At 37.4% G+C, this 18,481-nt stretch overlaps 1 protein-coding gene across 2 annotated transcripts in view; it reads left to right on the top strand.

Annotated features, from left to right (window-relative positions):
• The window catches only part of Slk (STE20 like kinase), a 100,680-nt gene that overhangs the window by 59,098 nt on the left and 23,101 nt on the right, over positions 1-18,481 (top strand). For both annotated transcript variants that reach the window (XM_004631509.2, XM_004631510.2), the window contains exons 2-7: positions 1,493-1,657; positions 11,698-11,746; positions 12,104-12,253; positions 16,329-16,401; positions 16,929-17,123; positions 18,008-18,089. In XM_004631509.2, coding sequence (XP_004631566.1) covers positions 1,493-1,657; positions 11,698-11,746; positions 12,104-12,253; positions 16,329-16,401; positions 16,929-17,123; positions 18,008-18,089 — 714 coding nt within the window. The remainder of the gene's footprint in view (positions 1-1,492; positions 1,658-11,697; positions 11,747-12,103; positions 12,254-16,328; positions 16,402-16,928; positions 17,124-18,007; positions 18,090-18,481) is intronic.

Genomic DNA, 18,481 nt, shown 5'->3' on the forward strand with positions numbered 1-18,481 from the left:
CCCTCCTTTTTCTCTAATTTTGGTCTGCAAACTTAGGTTGTTAACCATCCAGAAGACAAGCTTATTGTTATTACCATACATCTTAGGCTGTTAAGCTTAACCTCACTAACTGGCTGCATATCAAACATCTTAGGCATAATATGGAACAGGTATTTTTGAGAATGTGTTTTAATACTTGGCTAAGTATATATATAGTACCTTTTTGAGGAGATAAACTTAATATCATATTTTACAAGTTTCTTACTAGGTTTTTTTTTTCACATCTCAAATTGGGACAGGGGTAAATTTTTGGTCACTTCTATCCTATAATTGTTGGCTAGGTTGGGGCCATAATGTGGCCATCATTGCAGTTCATCACACAGTTGCAGCCCCTTAACATTTCAGTTAATGAGGGCATTTAGGATTTTCTGAAAAAAGAATGTGAGTTCTGGTTTTAAAAAAAAATCTTTTTTAACACCTAGGCTAAGTAAGAAAGCATCCATATAGGAGTCAGCGAATTCTAAGAAAATTAGAACAGTAGTGGAGTACTCTTCCACCAGAACTTTTAGTGGCTAGAGGGCAGTATTGTATGCACAGTAATTAGATAACTGTCAAAAAGTGATTCAGGGATGGGAGATGTAGCTCAGTGTGTGCCTGTCTAATATACACGAGTCCTGGGCTCAATCCCCAGTGCTGAAAAAGTGATTCAGAAGAGTAGAGGTTAAATATGAAAATGTATTCAGCTTTTCAGGTATTCACAAAAGTAGGTATAGAGTAGTAATTTATGTTTAAATCTGTTCAGAAGAGTCCATTCAAAAGAGGTAACAAAACGTCTAGATAATAAAGTACTAGCATAATGCAGTTAGCAGGTGTTTTTGCCTAAAATTGATAAAATGTAGTGGATTAGAGTGTTATTCTAGTGTGGTACATCCATAAAGTGAGCAAAGGCCAAAGGAAAAGAAATGTCTGCATATCTTAGGATTTCAACTCTTTGACATTCTGGACAGGGCAAACAAAACCAAGGAGGCAGCAAAAAGATAGCCAGGGAGATAGCTCAGCGGTGTAAGCTTCTGCCTGGCAAGTGCAAGGTCTTGAGTTTGATCCCCGGCACCAAAAAAGAAAAAAAAAAAAAAGTGGTTGCAAGGAGGTAGGGGCAAGGGAGTGGCGAGTAGGCCAAACACAGAAGGCAGTAAAACTTCTGTATGATTTGAGAATGCCCTGTTACCAGCTTATTGAAATCCCCAAAAAGGTATAGTACCAGCTGTAAGCTGGACTGTGAACTTTGGACTTGGAGTGTGAGGAGTGTGTTCACTAGGCTCATCATTTGTACCCAGTATAACTCCCTGGTATGAACTGTTGATGGGGGTGGGGCTTTGCATGTGCAATGGAAGGGTGTGCGGGAATGCAGTACTCTCTGTTCAGGGTTTCTGTGATGCTAAAAGTACTCTAATAACCATTGTATTAAAAAAACCCACACATTTTAAATGTGTATTTCTGATACTCCACTTTTCAGGCCCAGAATAAAGAGACCAATGTTTTAGCAGCTGCAAAGGTGATTGACACCAAATCTGAGGAAGAACTTGAAGATTACATGGTTGAGATTGATATATTAGCATCTTGTGATCACCCAAATATAGTCAAGCTTCTAGATGCTTTCTATTATGAGAACAACCTTTGGGTAAGTGCTTTCTGTTGCTCTGTGGAGCAGCCAAAATGAGTTACTTGTCTTACACAGGTTGGGACTTTATGTATTACCTCTTCTGTTTATGTACTTACTTGGATGAGACATGTTTGCCTACAAAGGTGTCACTAACAACACAGTTATCCTTAGCTTCAACACATGTTCATACAATTTTCAGGTTTTACCAGCTTTATTGTGATTGTTAGACACTGGATCCAGGTGGAAACACTTAAGAGTATTAAATAGTAAACTTCTTAAAATATGAAATTAAATGTTCTTGTTTATAATTTAATTTTACTTTTGAAGGTTTGATTTTTAAAGAAATTGTATTTTTTATCCTAAAGTTTTTGTAAATGATGTAATAAACTTTAAAATAGTTAATATTAAATATTTATATTATTTCATGTCCAACTTTAATTCATGGTGGCTAAGTTGTATTTGTAAATTTTGTTGGTTTTTGGAAAATAGGCACAAAATAGATACAGAAAAGAAATGTTAATATTTATTATGATTACCAGCCAGTCACTTTTGGTATGAACTTTATTTAATCAAAAGAGCTTTTTAAAATGAAATTTTACTTTTTCTCCTTGAAGGAAGAAGCAGTGTTCTGAGAGTATAGTAAGTAGCATAGAGAACATCTAAATGGAAATCGAAGTGAATGAATACCTCCCAAAGTATTTTTTCAGATAATTCAATTAATTTGGAAGCAGTTTGTAATTGGCAAATAGTCGTAAAAACATTGTAATAGTGAAGGCAAAAGAGAGGTTTTAAAAATGTTATTTAAAAAAATTACTTAAAGCTACTTATTGTGGTATCTTTTAACATACTATAGTTACAGTTCAAGGCTCTACACAGTAATTCCAGAAATTATAATGAAAGTGCACTCTTAGTTTAATACATCTTCATGTGGGACTGCTGCAGTATAAAAATTTGAACTACTGTATAACCAACGTATTAATACAAGTCACAGTGAATACAAAGTTTTAACTGTGACAGGGTTAAGAAGGAAAGGTATATGCCAGAGTCAATGAAGGCACCCATTAGCAATGATAATTGAGATAGAATCTGAAACTTTTTATTTCTTTTGTGTGTGTATCTTTATTTTTATTTTTAAATTAATTTTATTGAGAAAGAAATAGCAATGAGACAGATTCAAAGCAGGTTAGTAGGACAGTTACAATAATTAATACACTGCATATTGTCTTCGAAGTAGTTATTCGTAGTACAAGATGCAGACATGATATCTTGTCTAAGTACTGTTGGTACAAATCTTTTCATTGAACTAAGAGAAAGCTGTAAATCTATCCTGTTTTGTATATACAAATATATATGTACTATATACATATATACACACACATTTTCTTCACTATAAAAAGGTCTTTCATTTATATCCCCCTTTTTTGTTTAGTTTTGTCAGAGATGGGTATTCCGTCATCATTCAAATATTGTAGGTGTGTGAATTCAGCAAAATAATCCAATATAGTCCAGTAGTCCATAGTAGTAGTGGGTTATCCACAGAATTGGCAATGTCAGAAGTTGCTGACTTGAGCCCTTTACAGCTCAGTGTATTAATATGGCTTTACTTTTTATACTTTTCTGCTGGATGGTTAAGACCAAAATAAAGCAAGACCTGTATAGCAAGAATGTAACTTCTGTATCTGCCAAGGTCAATCAGATCTCCTCAGGATTTACCCTGAAACCCTGTACCGCAGTTTGTGGATTTTTTGGTCAGTATCAGCCATGTGGATGAGTCACGGCCATTGCTTGGCCAATGTGCTCTCTGTGAAAGCCTGAGAGAATGTTTTCTCTCCATGTGACTCTCCTTAGGCACACTCTACATCATCGATCACTTTCCTCTTTGGCCCCATAATCTTCTTGATCAGAAAATTTGGGATACCACTGAGTTACAGGATGTTACAGTACAGTTTCACTTATGTCCTGAGTCCTCACTGACCTTGAATGGCTAGGGCCAAAATGTTGACTGTCCTTGTAGCCCTTCTTTTTACTAATTTCTGGTTTGCAAATTTCAATTGTTAACCCTCCAGAAGAGAAGCTTAATGATATTATTACCCTATAACATAGTTAGTTGAGCTTGACCTCACTATCTTTCTGAATATCAAACATCTTAGACGTAACATGGAACAGGCATTTTCCATCAAGCATTGATATGCTAAACTTTAAATCCCTACAGAGTGTGAAGACAAAACAAACAAAAGAATTTTAAAAATACCAAAAAATTAGGAATAAACAATTACATATTTTTATACAGAAATTTAGAAATCTAAATCTAACCATATACAACAGGACAGTCTTATGACATTTTTTCCCCTTGTCTCTTGTTTTCATTACCCTGTTTTTTGTTTTTTTTTTTTAAACATTTACTTGAGAGACAGTATAGCAGTACTTGATATGACATTAGAAGCAGCACGTATTTAGAAGACCGGACTGACAGGCATTCCAAGCATGGCCCTAGTATTACACATTGCTATCTTTAGTGCAGTTGCTTAGTTCAAAGGTATCAGCATATATAGTTAATCAGGATGAGAATCCTGCCAATTAACTGGTAGTTTCAAAAACCTGCTGAAGAGTCTCAGGACCATTGCCTTAACTGTCTTGTGCATATAAATGTATGTTTTTGCCCCTGTCATGTTTCCTAGCTTTTCTTCTTGCCCTCTCTTTGTTGTTTAGTCCTTAAGTTCTCGCGTTCCTTTTAATTGTGTTATACCTTTCTATTTTTATTTCTTCTTCTTACACTAGGGAGACTATACGATATTTACACATGTGGGTCTGGTTTATTTCACTTATATCTTCATGTGGCATCCACTTAAATATAAAGGCTTCGAGTTTATCATTCTTTATAGCTGAGTAATACTCCATTCTATAAAATACCACATTTTTTTCATCCATTCCTCATGTGACAGGCATTTTGATTGCTTCCAAGATTTGGCTATCACAAATTGTGCTGCTATAAACATAGGTGCACATATATCACTATCATATGATATTTTCAGTTCTTTTGGGAAAATTTCCAGTAGGGGATAGTTGAATTGAATGGGATTTCCAGTGCTAGTTTTTGAGGAGTCTCCACTTTGATTTCCATAATGGTTGTACCAGTCTACATTTCTACCAACAGTAGAGAAGGAGTCCCTTTTCCCCACAACATTTATTGTTCGTTGATTTCTTTATGATAGCCATTCTTTCTGGGGTGAGATGGTATCTCAGTGTTGTTTTAATTTGCATTTCATGGATGGCTAGTGAGGTGGAGCATTTTTTCATGTATGAATTAGCTTCTAGAATTTTTTCTGAGAAATATGTATTCATCTCGGATGTCCATTTCTGGATTGGGTTTTTAAATTTTGGGGCCCTAATGTTTTTGAGTTCTTTATAAATTCTGGAGAGAAGAACATTGTCTGAGTGCTTATTAAGATGTTTTTCCCAATTTGTGGGTTGTCTTTTCACTTTGTTAGTAATTTCTTTTGACATGCAAAAAAAGAGGATTAGTTGTTAATTCTTTCACGTATTAGTCATACAGTTTGACTAATATAATAATAATTATAATTAATCTAATATAATCATAATAATAATTAGTTGTTAATTCTTTCACGTATTAGTCATACAGTTTGATTTTTGTTCATGAACTGTTTGCCTACCTCTATGTCTTCAAGAGCTCATCTTTTTCTTCCAGGAGATTTAGTGTTTCTGTTTTAATGTTTATATCTTGAATCCATTTTGACTTTAGTTTAGTGCATGGTGAAGTTTTAGTTTTTGGCATGTAGAGAGCCAGTTTTTCCAGCACCATTTGTTAAAGAGGCTATCTTTCTTCCAGTAAGCATGTTTGGCCTCTTTGTTGAAGATAACGTGCTGAGTGTGTTTGTACTTGCTTCTGTATCTTCTAGTCTATTCCCTTGATCCTCAGTTCTGTTTTTTTGCTCATACCAAGATACTGATTTTATCACAGCTTTGTAGTATAATTTCAGCTCAGTAATTGTAATTCCTCCTGCCTTGTCTTTGTTGCCCAGGATTGCCTTTACTATTCTAGGTCTTTTCTGGTTCCAAATAAATTTTAGGAATGCTTTTTCTAGGTCTGTGAGGTATGTTGGTGATATTTTGATAGGGATTGCATTAAATCTGTATAACAATTTTGGGAGTATGGCCATCTTCACAATGTTGATTCTTCCAATCCAGTAGCCATTTTCTGAACTCCTCTACAATCTTTTTTCAGAGTACTGTAATTATCATGGAATAGATCTTTTACTTCTTTAGATTAATTCCTAAGTATTTCATTTTCCATGGTGCTATTATAAAAGGTATTGTTGGGCTGGAGAGATGGCTCAGTGGTCTAAAGCACCTACTTAGAACAAGCTTAGCAAAGCACAGGGACCACGGTTCAATCCCCCAGCACCACATGCCAGCCAGCCCCGCCCCCTGGTGGGCTGAGCTGGCCACACACACACACACACACACACACACACACAAATAAATAAAAATTAAAAAAAAAAAAAAGGTATTGTTTGTCTAATTTCCCTCTCAGTGTGTTTGTTATCTGTATAGAGGAATGCTATTGATTTTTGGGTATTGACTTTGTATTAGTTCTAGTAGCTTCTTGGTGGAGTTTTTTTGGTCTTCCAAGTAGAGTATCATGTCATCTGCAAATAATGATAGTTTAACTTCTTCTTTACCTATTCTTTCATTTTGCTCTCTTGTCTAATGGCTCTGGCTAATTATTCCAGAAGTTGAATAGGAGTGGTGATAGAGGATGTCCTTGTCTTGTACCAGATCTGAGAGTAAAAGATTTCAGTTTTTCCCCTATTTATTTATTTATTGTATTTTTTTATTTTAGGGAATGGTCTACAGTGTGTTCAGGGTCTCACCACTAGATTGGACTCATAGTGATCTGCCTGTTTACCTCCTTCCAAGAGCTGGGATTGCAGGCGTGCACCACCATGCCCAGTGTCAATTGCTGTCTCATTGCACCCTGGGGGTGGGGCCAGCACAGCAGGGCCGGGGATCAAACTCACAGCCCCTGTGCTTGTTTGCAGGTGCTTTAATCAGCTGAGCCATAGTTTTTTCCATTTTAGAATTATGTTAGCCATTGAGTTGTCATAGATGGCTTTCATCAGCTTGATGTAGAGGCCATCCATTCCAACTTTCTGTAGGAATTTGAACATGCAGGAGTGTTAGACTTTCTCAAAAGCCTTTTCTGCATCAGTTGAGATGATTGTGTGGTTTTTGGATTTAACTCTATTGATATAGTGTATTACAGTTATAGATTTGCATATATTGAACCATCCTTGTATCCCTGAGATGAATCCTACTTGGTCATGGAGTATCATCTTTTTATGATTTGCTGTGTTCTATTTGCTAGGATTTTATTGAGGATTTCTGCATCTATGTTAATGAGGGAGATTGGCCTGTAGTTCTGTTTTTTACTTGCGTCTTTCCCTGATTTTGTTATCAGTATACTTGCCTCCAAGAATGATTTTGGGTGTTTTCTTTTCAATTTCATTGAAGAGTTTGAGGAATATTGGGATTATATCTTCTGTAAATGTCTTGTAGAATTCAGCTGTGAATCCATCAGGACCTGGATTTTTTTCTTTGTCGTTAGGTTCCTTATTGCATTTTGTATTTCACTTGCTGTTACTGGGTTATTGAGAGTTCTCATATCTTCTTGATTCAGTTCTGGTGATTTGTACCTTTGTAGGAATCTGTCCATTTCTTCTGTGTTTTTGATTCTGTGAGAGTAAAGATTGTCAAAGTAGCTATTGATGATCTTCTGAATTTCCACTGGGTTTGTGATAATTTCACCCTTTTTCTTCCTTATTGCTTATATTTGAGTTTTTTCCTCTTTTTGATGAGTTTAGTTAGGAGGAATTTTTTTCTTTTCTTTTTGGTGGCCACCGAATGCCTTCAGGGCAGGTCTGGTTTGGCATGAGTATCTGGGGATCAGACCACAGCATCCTGAGCCTGACTGCTTTGTTTCAGCAGGCACTTAAACACCTGAGCTAATGGGCAGGCCCCTGATGAGGTTAGCTAGGGACTTATCAATTTTATTTAATCTTTCAAAGAACCAGCTTTTTGATTTGTTAATTCTTTGAATTGTTTTGTCTCAGTTGCATTAATTTGTACTCTAATCTTTATAATTTTCTCCCATCTCTGTACTTTGGGTTTTGTTTGTTCTTCCTTTTCTAGACATTTGAGGTGTAGCACTAGGTATTTATTTATTCCCACTCTGTTTTCCTATTATGTGAGTTCACAGCTATAAATTTTCCTCTAAGAACTGCTTTCATTGCTTTGCACTTCTTATGAGTTATGCTTGAATTTTCATTGAATTGTAGATATTGTTTAATTTGTTCAATTTCATCTGTGACCCATTGGTTGCTGAAGAGGGTGTTGTTTAATTTCCTTGTATTTATGTTTTTTTTGTCATTTATTTCCAATTTCATTGCACTGTGGTCAGATAATATGCATGGGATAATTTCTGTTTTCTTGCATATACTTAAACGTGACCTTTCAACTTGTGTGTGGTCTATTTTAGAAAATGTCCTATATGCAGCTAAAAAAAAGTATTCAGCTGTGGTTGGGTGGAACACTGTATATATCTATTGAGTCCATTTGTTTCAAGTTCTGGTTCAGTTCTGCTACCACTTTGCTAATTTTTTGTCTGCTTGATCTATCTTTTGGGTCAATGGGGTGTTAACGTCTCCTGTTAAGATTATGGTATTGGATATTAGATTTTTCATGTCCATTAAGATTTGTCTTATATAGTTGGGTGCTCCCGTGTTTGGTGCATACATATTTATGAGTGTTACCTCTTCCTCTTGAATTTTTCCACTAACCAGTATATAGTTGCCTTCTTTATTTCGTTCTATCATTCTTGGTTTGAAGTTTAGTCTCTCTGTGAACAGGATTGCTACTCCTGCTTTTGTCTGAGGGGCTGGGGTGTGTAGTATTGTTTTTCATCCTTTGAGTTTCAGCCTGTGAATTTCTTTATGAGTTAAGTGTGTTTCTTGAATATAGCATATTGTTGGATTTTGCTTCCTAATCTACTGTACCAGTCTATTTCTTTTAATTGGTGAATTGAGTCCATTTACATTGATGGTTATAATTGAGAAGTATTGACTTGTTATTTACCTGCTGTTGTTTACTTCTTTTTCTACTGTGTTTTAATTGTTTGCCCTATTTGCTGGGTTGTTTCTGTTCTCATTCATGGAGCTTTGGTTATTTTGTTCCCTTTCTAGAATATCTTTTCGTAGTCTGTGTAGGGTTGGCTTTGTCATCATGGAATTCTTTAGTTGTTCTTTGTCATGGAAGTATTTCACTTCTCCATCAAACTTGAAAGAATTTTGCAGAGTATAGTAGTCTGGGCTGGAATTTGTTTTTCATAGAGGACTTGAAGTACTCTGTTTCATGCTCTTCATTTTTTTTTTTTTTTTTTTTTCTCCAAATGCCTTCAGGGCAGATTTGGCTGGCTTGAGTAGTGGGGATCGAACCACGGCAACCTGAACCTGACTGCTTTGTTGAAGCAGCCACTTAAAGAACTGAGCTATGGGGCAGGCCCCCTTCATGCTCTTCTTGACTTGATGGTTTATGGAGAGAAGTCTGCCGTTATTCTGATCTTTAATTGTGATCTGTTTCTTTTCTCTAGCAGCTTTTAGTATATTGTTCTTGTGCTGGATTTCTGGGATCTTGACTATTATATGTCTGGGTGTGGGGCTGGGGATATAGCTCAGTAGAAAAAGTGCTTGCCTGGCAAGCGCAAGGGTCTGAGTTCAATCCCCGGTTCCACCAAAAAACAACAACAAAAAAAGCGTATGACATATGTCTGGGTGTTTTTTTAATTGTGTTGATGTCATTTGGAGTTCTATATGCTTTGGTCACCTGAATGTCAGATTCTTTCCCATATTTGGGAAGTTTTCTGCTATTATTTCTGCCTATATTCTTTTTATATCATTTGTATGGAATTCTTCTTTCTCATTGATGCCTATTAATCTTATGTTATTCATCTTTGCATCATCTTGCCAATGTTGGATTTTTTTTTTTTTTCCTGCATCCTGATTGTTTTTTGTTTTTTTTTTTTTTTTTTTTGGCAGAACCAGGAATTGAACTCAGGCCCTTGCACTTGCCAGGGAAGTGCTTATTCCTCTGAGCCTTCTCCCCGTCCCGTCCTAATTGTTTTTAAGGAATCTTTTCTTACTTTTTCACTAGCTGCCATGGTGTCTTGTCTTCAAGATCTCAAACTCTATCTTCACTTTCTTTTTTATTTTTTGCGGTACTGGGGATTGAACTCAGGACCCTGCACTTGCCAGGGAAGCACTTATTGTACTGAGCTCTCCCCCCAGCTCTCTATCTTGACTTTCATTCAAATGGTTTTGCAAGCTTGTGATTGAGATATAAGTTCCTCTATATCTCTTTGACTTTGCTTCATGAGATCTATTCCTTTCCTATACTGCTCATTGAAGTATTCCATCATTTTCCTATTCTCTAATTTTTTTTATCAGTTTCTTCTTTAGAAGCAGTTATTAATTCTTTCATTATAGTTATTCTTTTTTTTACTTCAGAGATTATTTCTGGTCTGATTTCCTCTATACCTTTGTCAGTTGTTTCTTCACCCCAAACGCTTAATAGCGTTTAATAATTAATATTCAGACATTTCAGGTATGTGTTTCCCAATTTCTGCTGTGCTAGTGTTTCTTACATTTGTTCTGTGTGGGCTTGTGACCTGAGAGTGCATTTTGCTCCTTCTCTTTGTCATTTACGTTAGCACTGTCCTTTCACCTTTGGTGTAGAGCTTTGGTGCAGTTATAACCTTAGGTGGTTCTGGCCCCTAGCCTCTCCACAGAGACTTAAGCTGCAGGGTTTCACCCCAAGCTGTATGCTGAGCCTGGGCTGGGTCTGGAGGGGTCCTGAGAGCAAGGCGGAAGGTCTCACTCACATGCTGGTCCTGGGCTGGGTCTGGAGGGGTCCAGCAGGCACAGCAGAATGGAAGTTCTCCCACACACAAACGCAGGGCCTGCACTGGGTCTGGAGGGATCCAATTGGCACAGTAGAGAGGAAGTTCTCCTCCACACACACTGTGCCTGGGCTGGGTCTGGAGGCATCCCAAGAGCATGGCTGAAGGTCTCACGGGGCCTGGGCTGGGTCCAGAGGGATCAGGCTGGTGCAGCAGACCAGAAGCTCTCCCCCCAACACATGCTGGGCTGGATCTGGAGGGGTTCCAAGAGCACAGTGGAAGGTCTCACTCACATGCCGGGCCTGGGCTAGGTCTGGAGGGATCTGGCAGGCACAGCGGAACAGAAACTCTCCCACACACACTGGGCCTGGGCTGGTTCCGGAGGGGTCCTGAGAGCATGGTGGAAAGTCTCACACACATGCTGGGCCTGGGCTGGGTCCCTGTAGTTCTCTTTGAAACTAAAGTCTTTATATATTTTCAGGATTTACTCTGTGTGTGTGTGTGTGTGTGTGTGTGTGTGTGTAAGAATGCAGGCATGAACCCAAGGTTTACACATGGTAGACAAACACTTTACCACTGAGCTATATTGTTAAACCCCTATTACTTGAGACAGGGTCTCTCTTGAGTCACCTAGGCTGGGCTTAAACTTTGGATCCTCTTGTCTCAGCCTCATGTGTAGCTTGCTTTATAGGCATGTGCCAGTACACTGAGCAGAATTTATTATTGGTAAAGTGTATATTTTTGATCACTAAATCATAATAGTTACCTTAAAATGAAAGTAGTGAATTGTTTTAGTAGTGACAAAATAGATATATAATACTGTACTAATTAAAAATCCTATATCTGGTAATTTAGAAGACATTAGAAATAACTCAGTGAAAATCGACATACTTCCACATGTATTTTCTTTGTTGTTTCATAAATGTTTATCATTGAAAACTTGTAACTCTTGACAAAGAAATTCTTAATGTTCAGTATAATATTGTTGCCATAACCTAGATTATTTGATAGCTATTTCTTTTTGCTAAATTGAAAAATTCTGAAACTCAGTATAGTTTTTAGACATGTGCTTTTTATTTGCATGCAGATCCTCATTGAATTTTGTGCAGGTGGAGCAGTAGATGCTGTGATGCTTGGTAAATATCTTTTTATTCCTTATGTTCGTATTTTAAACCTTTAAGGATTTCAACCATTATGTATATTATGTATTACGTATATTGCATATATATTAATATATGAGTAAATTGTTGAGTGAAGGTCAATAAATTAAGAAATCAATTTAATTATATTTTGTATTCTTGGATAATTACAATGCAATTCAAAAATTAAAATGAAACATTGAGTTTTATGTCCGTAAACTATTTGTAGATATTTAGTTTTAAAATAAATCTTTGACAAGACCACAGTGATGGTATATATTGGAATGTATAAAATGTGTTGATATGCTTTCATTGTGTAAGAATGCAGGTTTTCATTTTACTTTGTTCTTATAGAACTGGAGAGACCTTTGACTGAGTCTCAAATACAAGTAGTTTGCAAGCAGACTCTGGAGGCACTGAGTTATTTACATGATAATAAAATCATCCACAGAGACCTAAAAGCTGGCAACATCCTCTTTACCTTAGATGGAGACATTAAGTTGGGTAAGTTCATCTAATTTTTTTTTTAATTTGTGCTGAGATTTACCCTTGTATGTATGTATGTGACCTTCCCCCCCCCCCCTTGGAACCAGGGATTGAACTCAGGCCCTTGTGCTTGCCAGGCAACCACTTATTCTACTGAGCAATCTCCCCAGCCCGTGACTTAATGTTATTTTATTACTAGTTAAATGTGTGAAATCTAGAGAATTAATCTTTACTAACTTTTTAAACATTTCCTTAGATGTTCATTACCTCCCAGAATCCCTAGGTATAGGCCTCTAATTTAAAGACAGTTTTTTAAAAAAGAGAGGATGGATTTTTATTTTCAAGAGGGCAAATTTTTAAAAATATGGTTAAAATGTTTTCCTTAAAATTTTCTGAATAGACTTAAACCTTGTAAATATTTTGCTTTTAGAATATAATATAGTTTTACTCGTGGTTTGCTTTTTTTTTTGAGGTTTGGACCCAGGGTCTTCTCACTGCAGAGATCCCCAACCCTTTGAGATGAACTTTTACTAAGTCACTGAGGTTATCCACACTAAGCTTTAATTTGCAGTCCTCCTGTCTTTCAGTTCTTCAGAGGGCTGGACTCAGAGGCATGTGCTGCCATTCCTGGCTTCAGTTTTATCTTCATTTACAGAATTTGTGTCTCTCAGGTCTTTTTCTGCATTTAGTTTTATGCTCTGTTGATACGATACCTTTGGCTAAACTAGAAAATATCCTTAGGCTTGAGAAAGATATCTAAATAAGTATAAGGACTAGCTTTTTAATTTTTTTTATAACAAAGGAATAAATGATTAGCTTTCTATAAGAAAAAAATGAGGTATAGCTTTTAGATTAGGGATGAATTAATATCATATGCACCACCCACACAGAAGGAAGATATATGTATATATCCGTGTTTAAGTATTTCTAAGATAGGAAATTTTATTTATTTATTTATTTATTTATTTATTTATTTATTTATTTTTATGTATTTGGTACAGGGTTTTCACTACGCAGCTCGGACTTGTAGTGATTCTCCCGTTTTCAGCTTCCCCAGCACTGGAATTATATGTGTGTTCCACTATGCCTGGTGTCTGTGGCGGGCTCAGTGTGCCCGGAGGTGGGGCTGGTGCAGCATGGGGTGCTGGGACTTGAACCATAGTCCCTGCGTTTGCCTAAGAGGCTCTCAGTCTCCTGAGCTGTCTCGCAGGCCCTCAAGATAGGAAATTTTTAAAGTCTAGTGATGAAGTCTGAGTTTGTATATTTTGGAAGGATATTAAAAAGACAAAACATATTCAAAGACCATAATGATTCATTGATTATAATCATTTTCCTTTATCATGACATCTAAAGAGGTGATAAATTTTAACCTTTTTAATTGCAACATAAACACAAATACTTAAAATCACACAAGGGCTTGGGGAGATGGCTCAGTAGAATAAGTGCTTACCTGGCCAGTGCAGGGTCCTGAGTTCAGTCCCCGGTACCGCGCGCACACACACACACAAAAAAAAAACTATATAGTTTAGTGACTACATCAAGAAATCAAACATTGTCAGACACCTGGATGTTCTCCCATGTGACCATTTCAGTCTCCATCTGTCCCAATTACTCTTCTCTCCTTGCTGGAACAAAATACCCGACACCCAAAATCAAGGAAGGAAAGGTTTATTCAGCTCACAGTTTGTGGAGGTTTCAGTCCACACTCGGCTGGCTCCAAGGTAGAGTGGCACGTGGCAGAGAGCAGCAGTTCATGAAGGCAGAAAACAGCAAAAAGCCAAGGGGGGGCAGCGGCTGTGGCAGCTGATGAGCCTCTCTCCCTTTCATAAGCTGATGAGTCACGAACTGTAGAAGCCTGCCCCAATGCCTGCATGAGGCTTGGGGAGTCGGGGAGAGCTAGACAGCAGCCGTAATGTCGTTCTTTCCTTCTCCACACTCTGAATTTTATAATAACTTCCTTTTCTTTCTTTTTGTTTGTCTTTTTGAGACAAGGTCTTACTCTGTAGTTCAGGTTATCCTTGAGCTCTCAGGCTGGTCTCATACTCACAGTGATCCTCCTGCCTCAGCCTCCTAAGTGCTGGGATTACAGGTGTGTACCACCACACCCCCCCCTTTCTTTTTTTTTTTTTTAATGACTCATTTATCCTGTGTTCAACACCCTGTATTTAGATATTAAAGTTTAAACTTGCCCATGTATAAGTTTTTCTTTTAAATCTTTTTTAATTTATGGGTTCCATGTCAATCCCCATCTTATATGTATTCTTCTGGAGGTGATATCTCCAAGGGAGCAATACTTTAAATTTTTTTCTTTTTAAATTTTATTTATTGATACAGGGTCTCACTGTGCAGCTTGCATTCATAGTGATCTTCCTGTCGTAGCCTCCCCAGCATTGGGATTACAGGTGTGTGCCACACACCCAGTTTCGGGGCCAGCACAACGTGCCCAGCGTTCTGGGACCGGCATGGCATGTGGAACTGGATATCGAACCTGGGCCCTTATACTTGCCAGGCAGGGGTTTAGACCACGCAGCTATCTCCCCAGTGCAAGGGAACAATGCGTGATTCTTTGGGGGCCGAACAAACAAACAAGCATATTACAGTGGTTTGTGACCTCTACTTCAAAGTCCTGTGGTGTAGATACAGTATATATGTGGTATTAAAATTTGGTGAGTGCAGGGGGAATAAGGAAAAATTGTCTTCAATACTCCTAAAGGAGGGTATTGATAGAAAGGTGGAAAACGGGCTGGGGAGATGGCTCAGTGGAATAAATGCTTCCCTGGTAAGTGCATGAGCCTGAGTTCAATCCCCTGGTTCCAAAAAAAAAAAAAAAAAGTGAAAAACATTGATTCACATACCTAGGCCAGTGATGGTGAACTTTTTAGAGATGAGCAGTTAATTCTGAATATTGAGGTTTTAGTTTAGAAAAAACTCAGATGGGCATGTAGCGCACATCTGTAATCCCAGCACTTGTCTGGCTATGGCAGGAGGATTGCCTGGGCTACATAGTGAGTTCAAGGCCAGCCTGAGATACACAGCAAGACCTTGTCTCAAAAAAACAAAAAACCAAAAACAGCCCTCATGTATTAACATCTTTTGTCTTAAAACAACAAATACCCAAAGCCAAGCGTGTTACGGGTTCACCACCACTGATCACAGGCTGTCTGGCCTGAAGCCTTTTTCTCTCTCTTCATTTCGTGTTCTTGTAGTAATTCAGTGAGTTCCTCTTTGCTTCTTTCACATTGGCAGATGAATCCAAAGGTTTGGGGAACCTCAAGTCTAACCCTTAGGCAGCGTGCAGTGGCGTTCGTGTTCATCAAGAGGCACACACTGTCCACTTCTTACCTTCCTTTTATTTCAGGCATTACAAGCAAGTCCAGCTATAACCCAAAGGGATGAATTCTATGCTGTTTTCATTTATTATTTTGATAATTAGATCACTAATTTGTTATTTTCTCTTAAAATTTTTTTTAAATTTTCATTTATTATACATTAACTAGTTATCTAGGGTTACAGTTCATACAGGAAAGATAGGGAAATGCTTTATTCTATTTAGCAGTTAAGATAATAAGTTAGTTCTATGATAGTTATGAGCTCTAAACTGAAAAGGTGGGATTGATAACTGATAAAGCTATGACTTTGCTGTTCTTTATTATAGCTTAAATAAGAAAACAAAGTTCCTAATGTTCCTTTTTATGAGGAAGTTGGTAAGGCTGCTGTCATAAAGGCTGCTTGAATGTAATTTCTGTTTTTCACACTATAAAAAAGATGTCTAGAAATTTAATTACAATATGTAGCACTAACTAGTTTTTTTTTAAGTATGTAAGTTATTTTAAAATTTCTGTTTTCAATTCTGAAGACTACATTTGAAGCTATATGAAGGTGGTGACATTAAACTTATTAATTATGGAAACTTTGATAGTGTTTTTGGAGGGTGGTAAGACAGTGGTCAAGATTAGAATGTAGAAAATTTATTTTGCTTAGTCTTTAATAAGAGTGTATTTATTGAAGATTTGAAATGCTCCCTTCCACTTCCCTGTTGAGTTTAGTTAATTATGTTTAAAAGTTATTAATGCTGTTGTATATTTATTTCAAGCCGATTTTGGAGTGTCAGCTAAAAACACAAGGACAATTCAAAGGAGGGATTCCTTTATTGGCACACCATATTGGTAGGTATGAACTTTTGCCTATATGAACTTACAATTTTAGTCATGTCAGCAGTTTTTTCGTGCTGTACTGCTGGGCAAAAATCCAAAATTCAGAACTTTCTCACTGAGCTATATCCCCAGCCCTTTATTTTGTATTTTGAGAAAGATCTTGCTAAGTTGCCTCAGCTGGGCTTGAACTTGTGATCTTCCACCTCCATCTCTCAAAGTGCTCAGATTATAGATGTTCACCGCTATACATGGCTAGCAGTTGTTATCTCTGGTTAATTTTGTCCACATGAGTTTTGTTTTTATTTTTGTTTTTTTTGAGACAGATCTTACCGTGCAGTTCAGGCTGGCCTCGAACTCACAATAGTCCAGGCTGGCTTCAAACTCAATGACAATCCTCCTGCCTCAAACTCCTCTAAGTGTTGAAATTACGGGCATGCACCACCACTCCTAGCTGTCTCTATAGTTTATTATACTGTCCTGTGGTTTCAACGACTGTGTTTAATTTAAGCATCTTAATTTCAAATTCTCTGTCTTCCTAGGATGGCTCCAGAAGTGGTCATGTGTGAGACATCAAAGGACAGACCATATGACTACAAAGCTGATGTTTGGTCCCTGGGCATCACTTTAATAGAAATGGCTGAGATAGAACCACCTCATCACGAGTTAAATCCAATGCGAGTGCTGCTAAAAATAGCAAAATCCGAACCCCCTACATTAGCACAGCCGTCAAGATGGTACGCTATTCTAAACCAAGATTGTTTTTTAAATTTATGTATTTGGTAAAGGATCTCACTATGTAACTCAGACTCATAATTGTGATCCTCCCGTTGTAGCCTCTGTAATCCCTCCTGCTGGGATTCCAGGTGTGTGCTGTCATGCCCTATCCTGGTGGCCGGCCCATTGGCCCCGGGCTGGGGCCAGCACAGCATGTGATACCAGGGATCAGACCTTGGTCCTTGTGCTTGCCCAGGAGGCGCTTAGACTGCTGAGCTATCTCCCCAGCCCCTAAACCAAGATTTTTAAGAAGCAAAACTTGTTTCTTTTAGTTTTCCAAGGGTATTTAATTTGGGTATATGGGATAAATACCATGTGAATTACAAAATAGATTTTGGATATGTTTTTAAGATTTAAGGACTAGGGTGAGGAATATAGCTTAGCACAGTGCCTGCCTGGCAAGTCAAGGTCTTGAGTTCAGTTGATTCCTGGCACACGTGTGTAGCACACGCGTGCGCGCACACACACGCACACACGCACACACAAAGATTAAAGGACTATAAAAACAATTACAAATAATTTTTCATGTATTTGAAAATTTAAATGAGCTCTACATGAAAAAGATATTTGCTGCACTGCGAGAAGGTGAGGCATATATGTGGTTGGTTTATAGTTGTGGAATTTAGTACACTAGAATTTTTGATATATTTGTGAATATATGGCTATGTCTCACTGACTGTGTTCCTGTTTAGATTTATTTCTATTGTATATATTCAGAAGAAAAGGTTTTATAAAATTTTATTAGCTAGTTTTCTAATGTCAGTACTGTTCCTACAGAATGAAACTTAAGCTTGACTTATCAAGGAATTTTATTTGAATATCGTTGTCAAAATTTATTTTGAAGGTCTTCAAATTTTAAGGACTTTCTGAAGAAATGCTTAGAAAAGAATGTGGATGCCAGGTGGACTACATCTCAGCTACTACAGGTAAGGCAGGGCGGTGTAATAGCAGCAGGCCGCGTGGGGTTAATGTCTCCCTGGAAGGCCCGGATCTGTGGCAGACAGTGCAGTGCACTGAGTGAGCATCTCCCTCACCAGCAGATGAAGCATCTTCTTCAGCAGTGCGAGAGCCATCTTAAAAACAACAGATATTTGTAGCTACTTCTCATAATTCTAAAGGTTCTTACCATTTTGTAAAAATTGAGATTTTGATATGATTTATGTAGATAATTGTTACTTTTTAAGAACCAATGACACTAATTTGTTTTAAACTTTAATTTTTTATTATGAAATTTTCAGACAAAATGAAAAATGCATGTATGTCAGCTTTTTGACAAATTTTCTTCAGATTCTTAGGGGAAAAAAGCACAGATCTAGTT

The sequence above is a fragment of the Octodon degus genome, unplaced genomic scaffold, assembly GCF_000260255.1.
Source record: "Octodon degus isolate 3935 unplaced genomic scaffold, OctDeg1.0 scaffold00042, whole genome shotgun sequence".
NCBI classification, from domain to species: Eukaryota; Metazoa; Chordata; class Mammalia; order Rodentia; family Octodontidae; genus Octodon; species Octodon degus.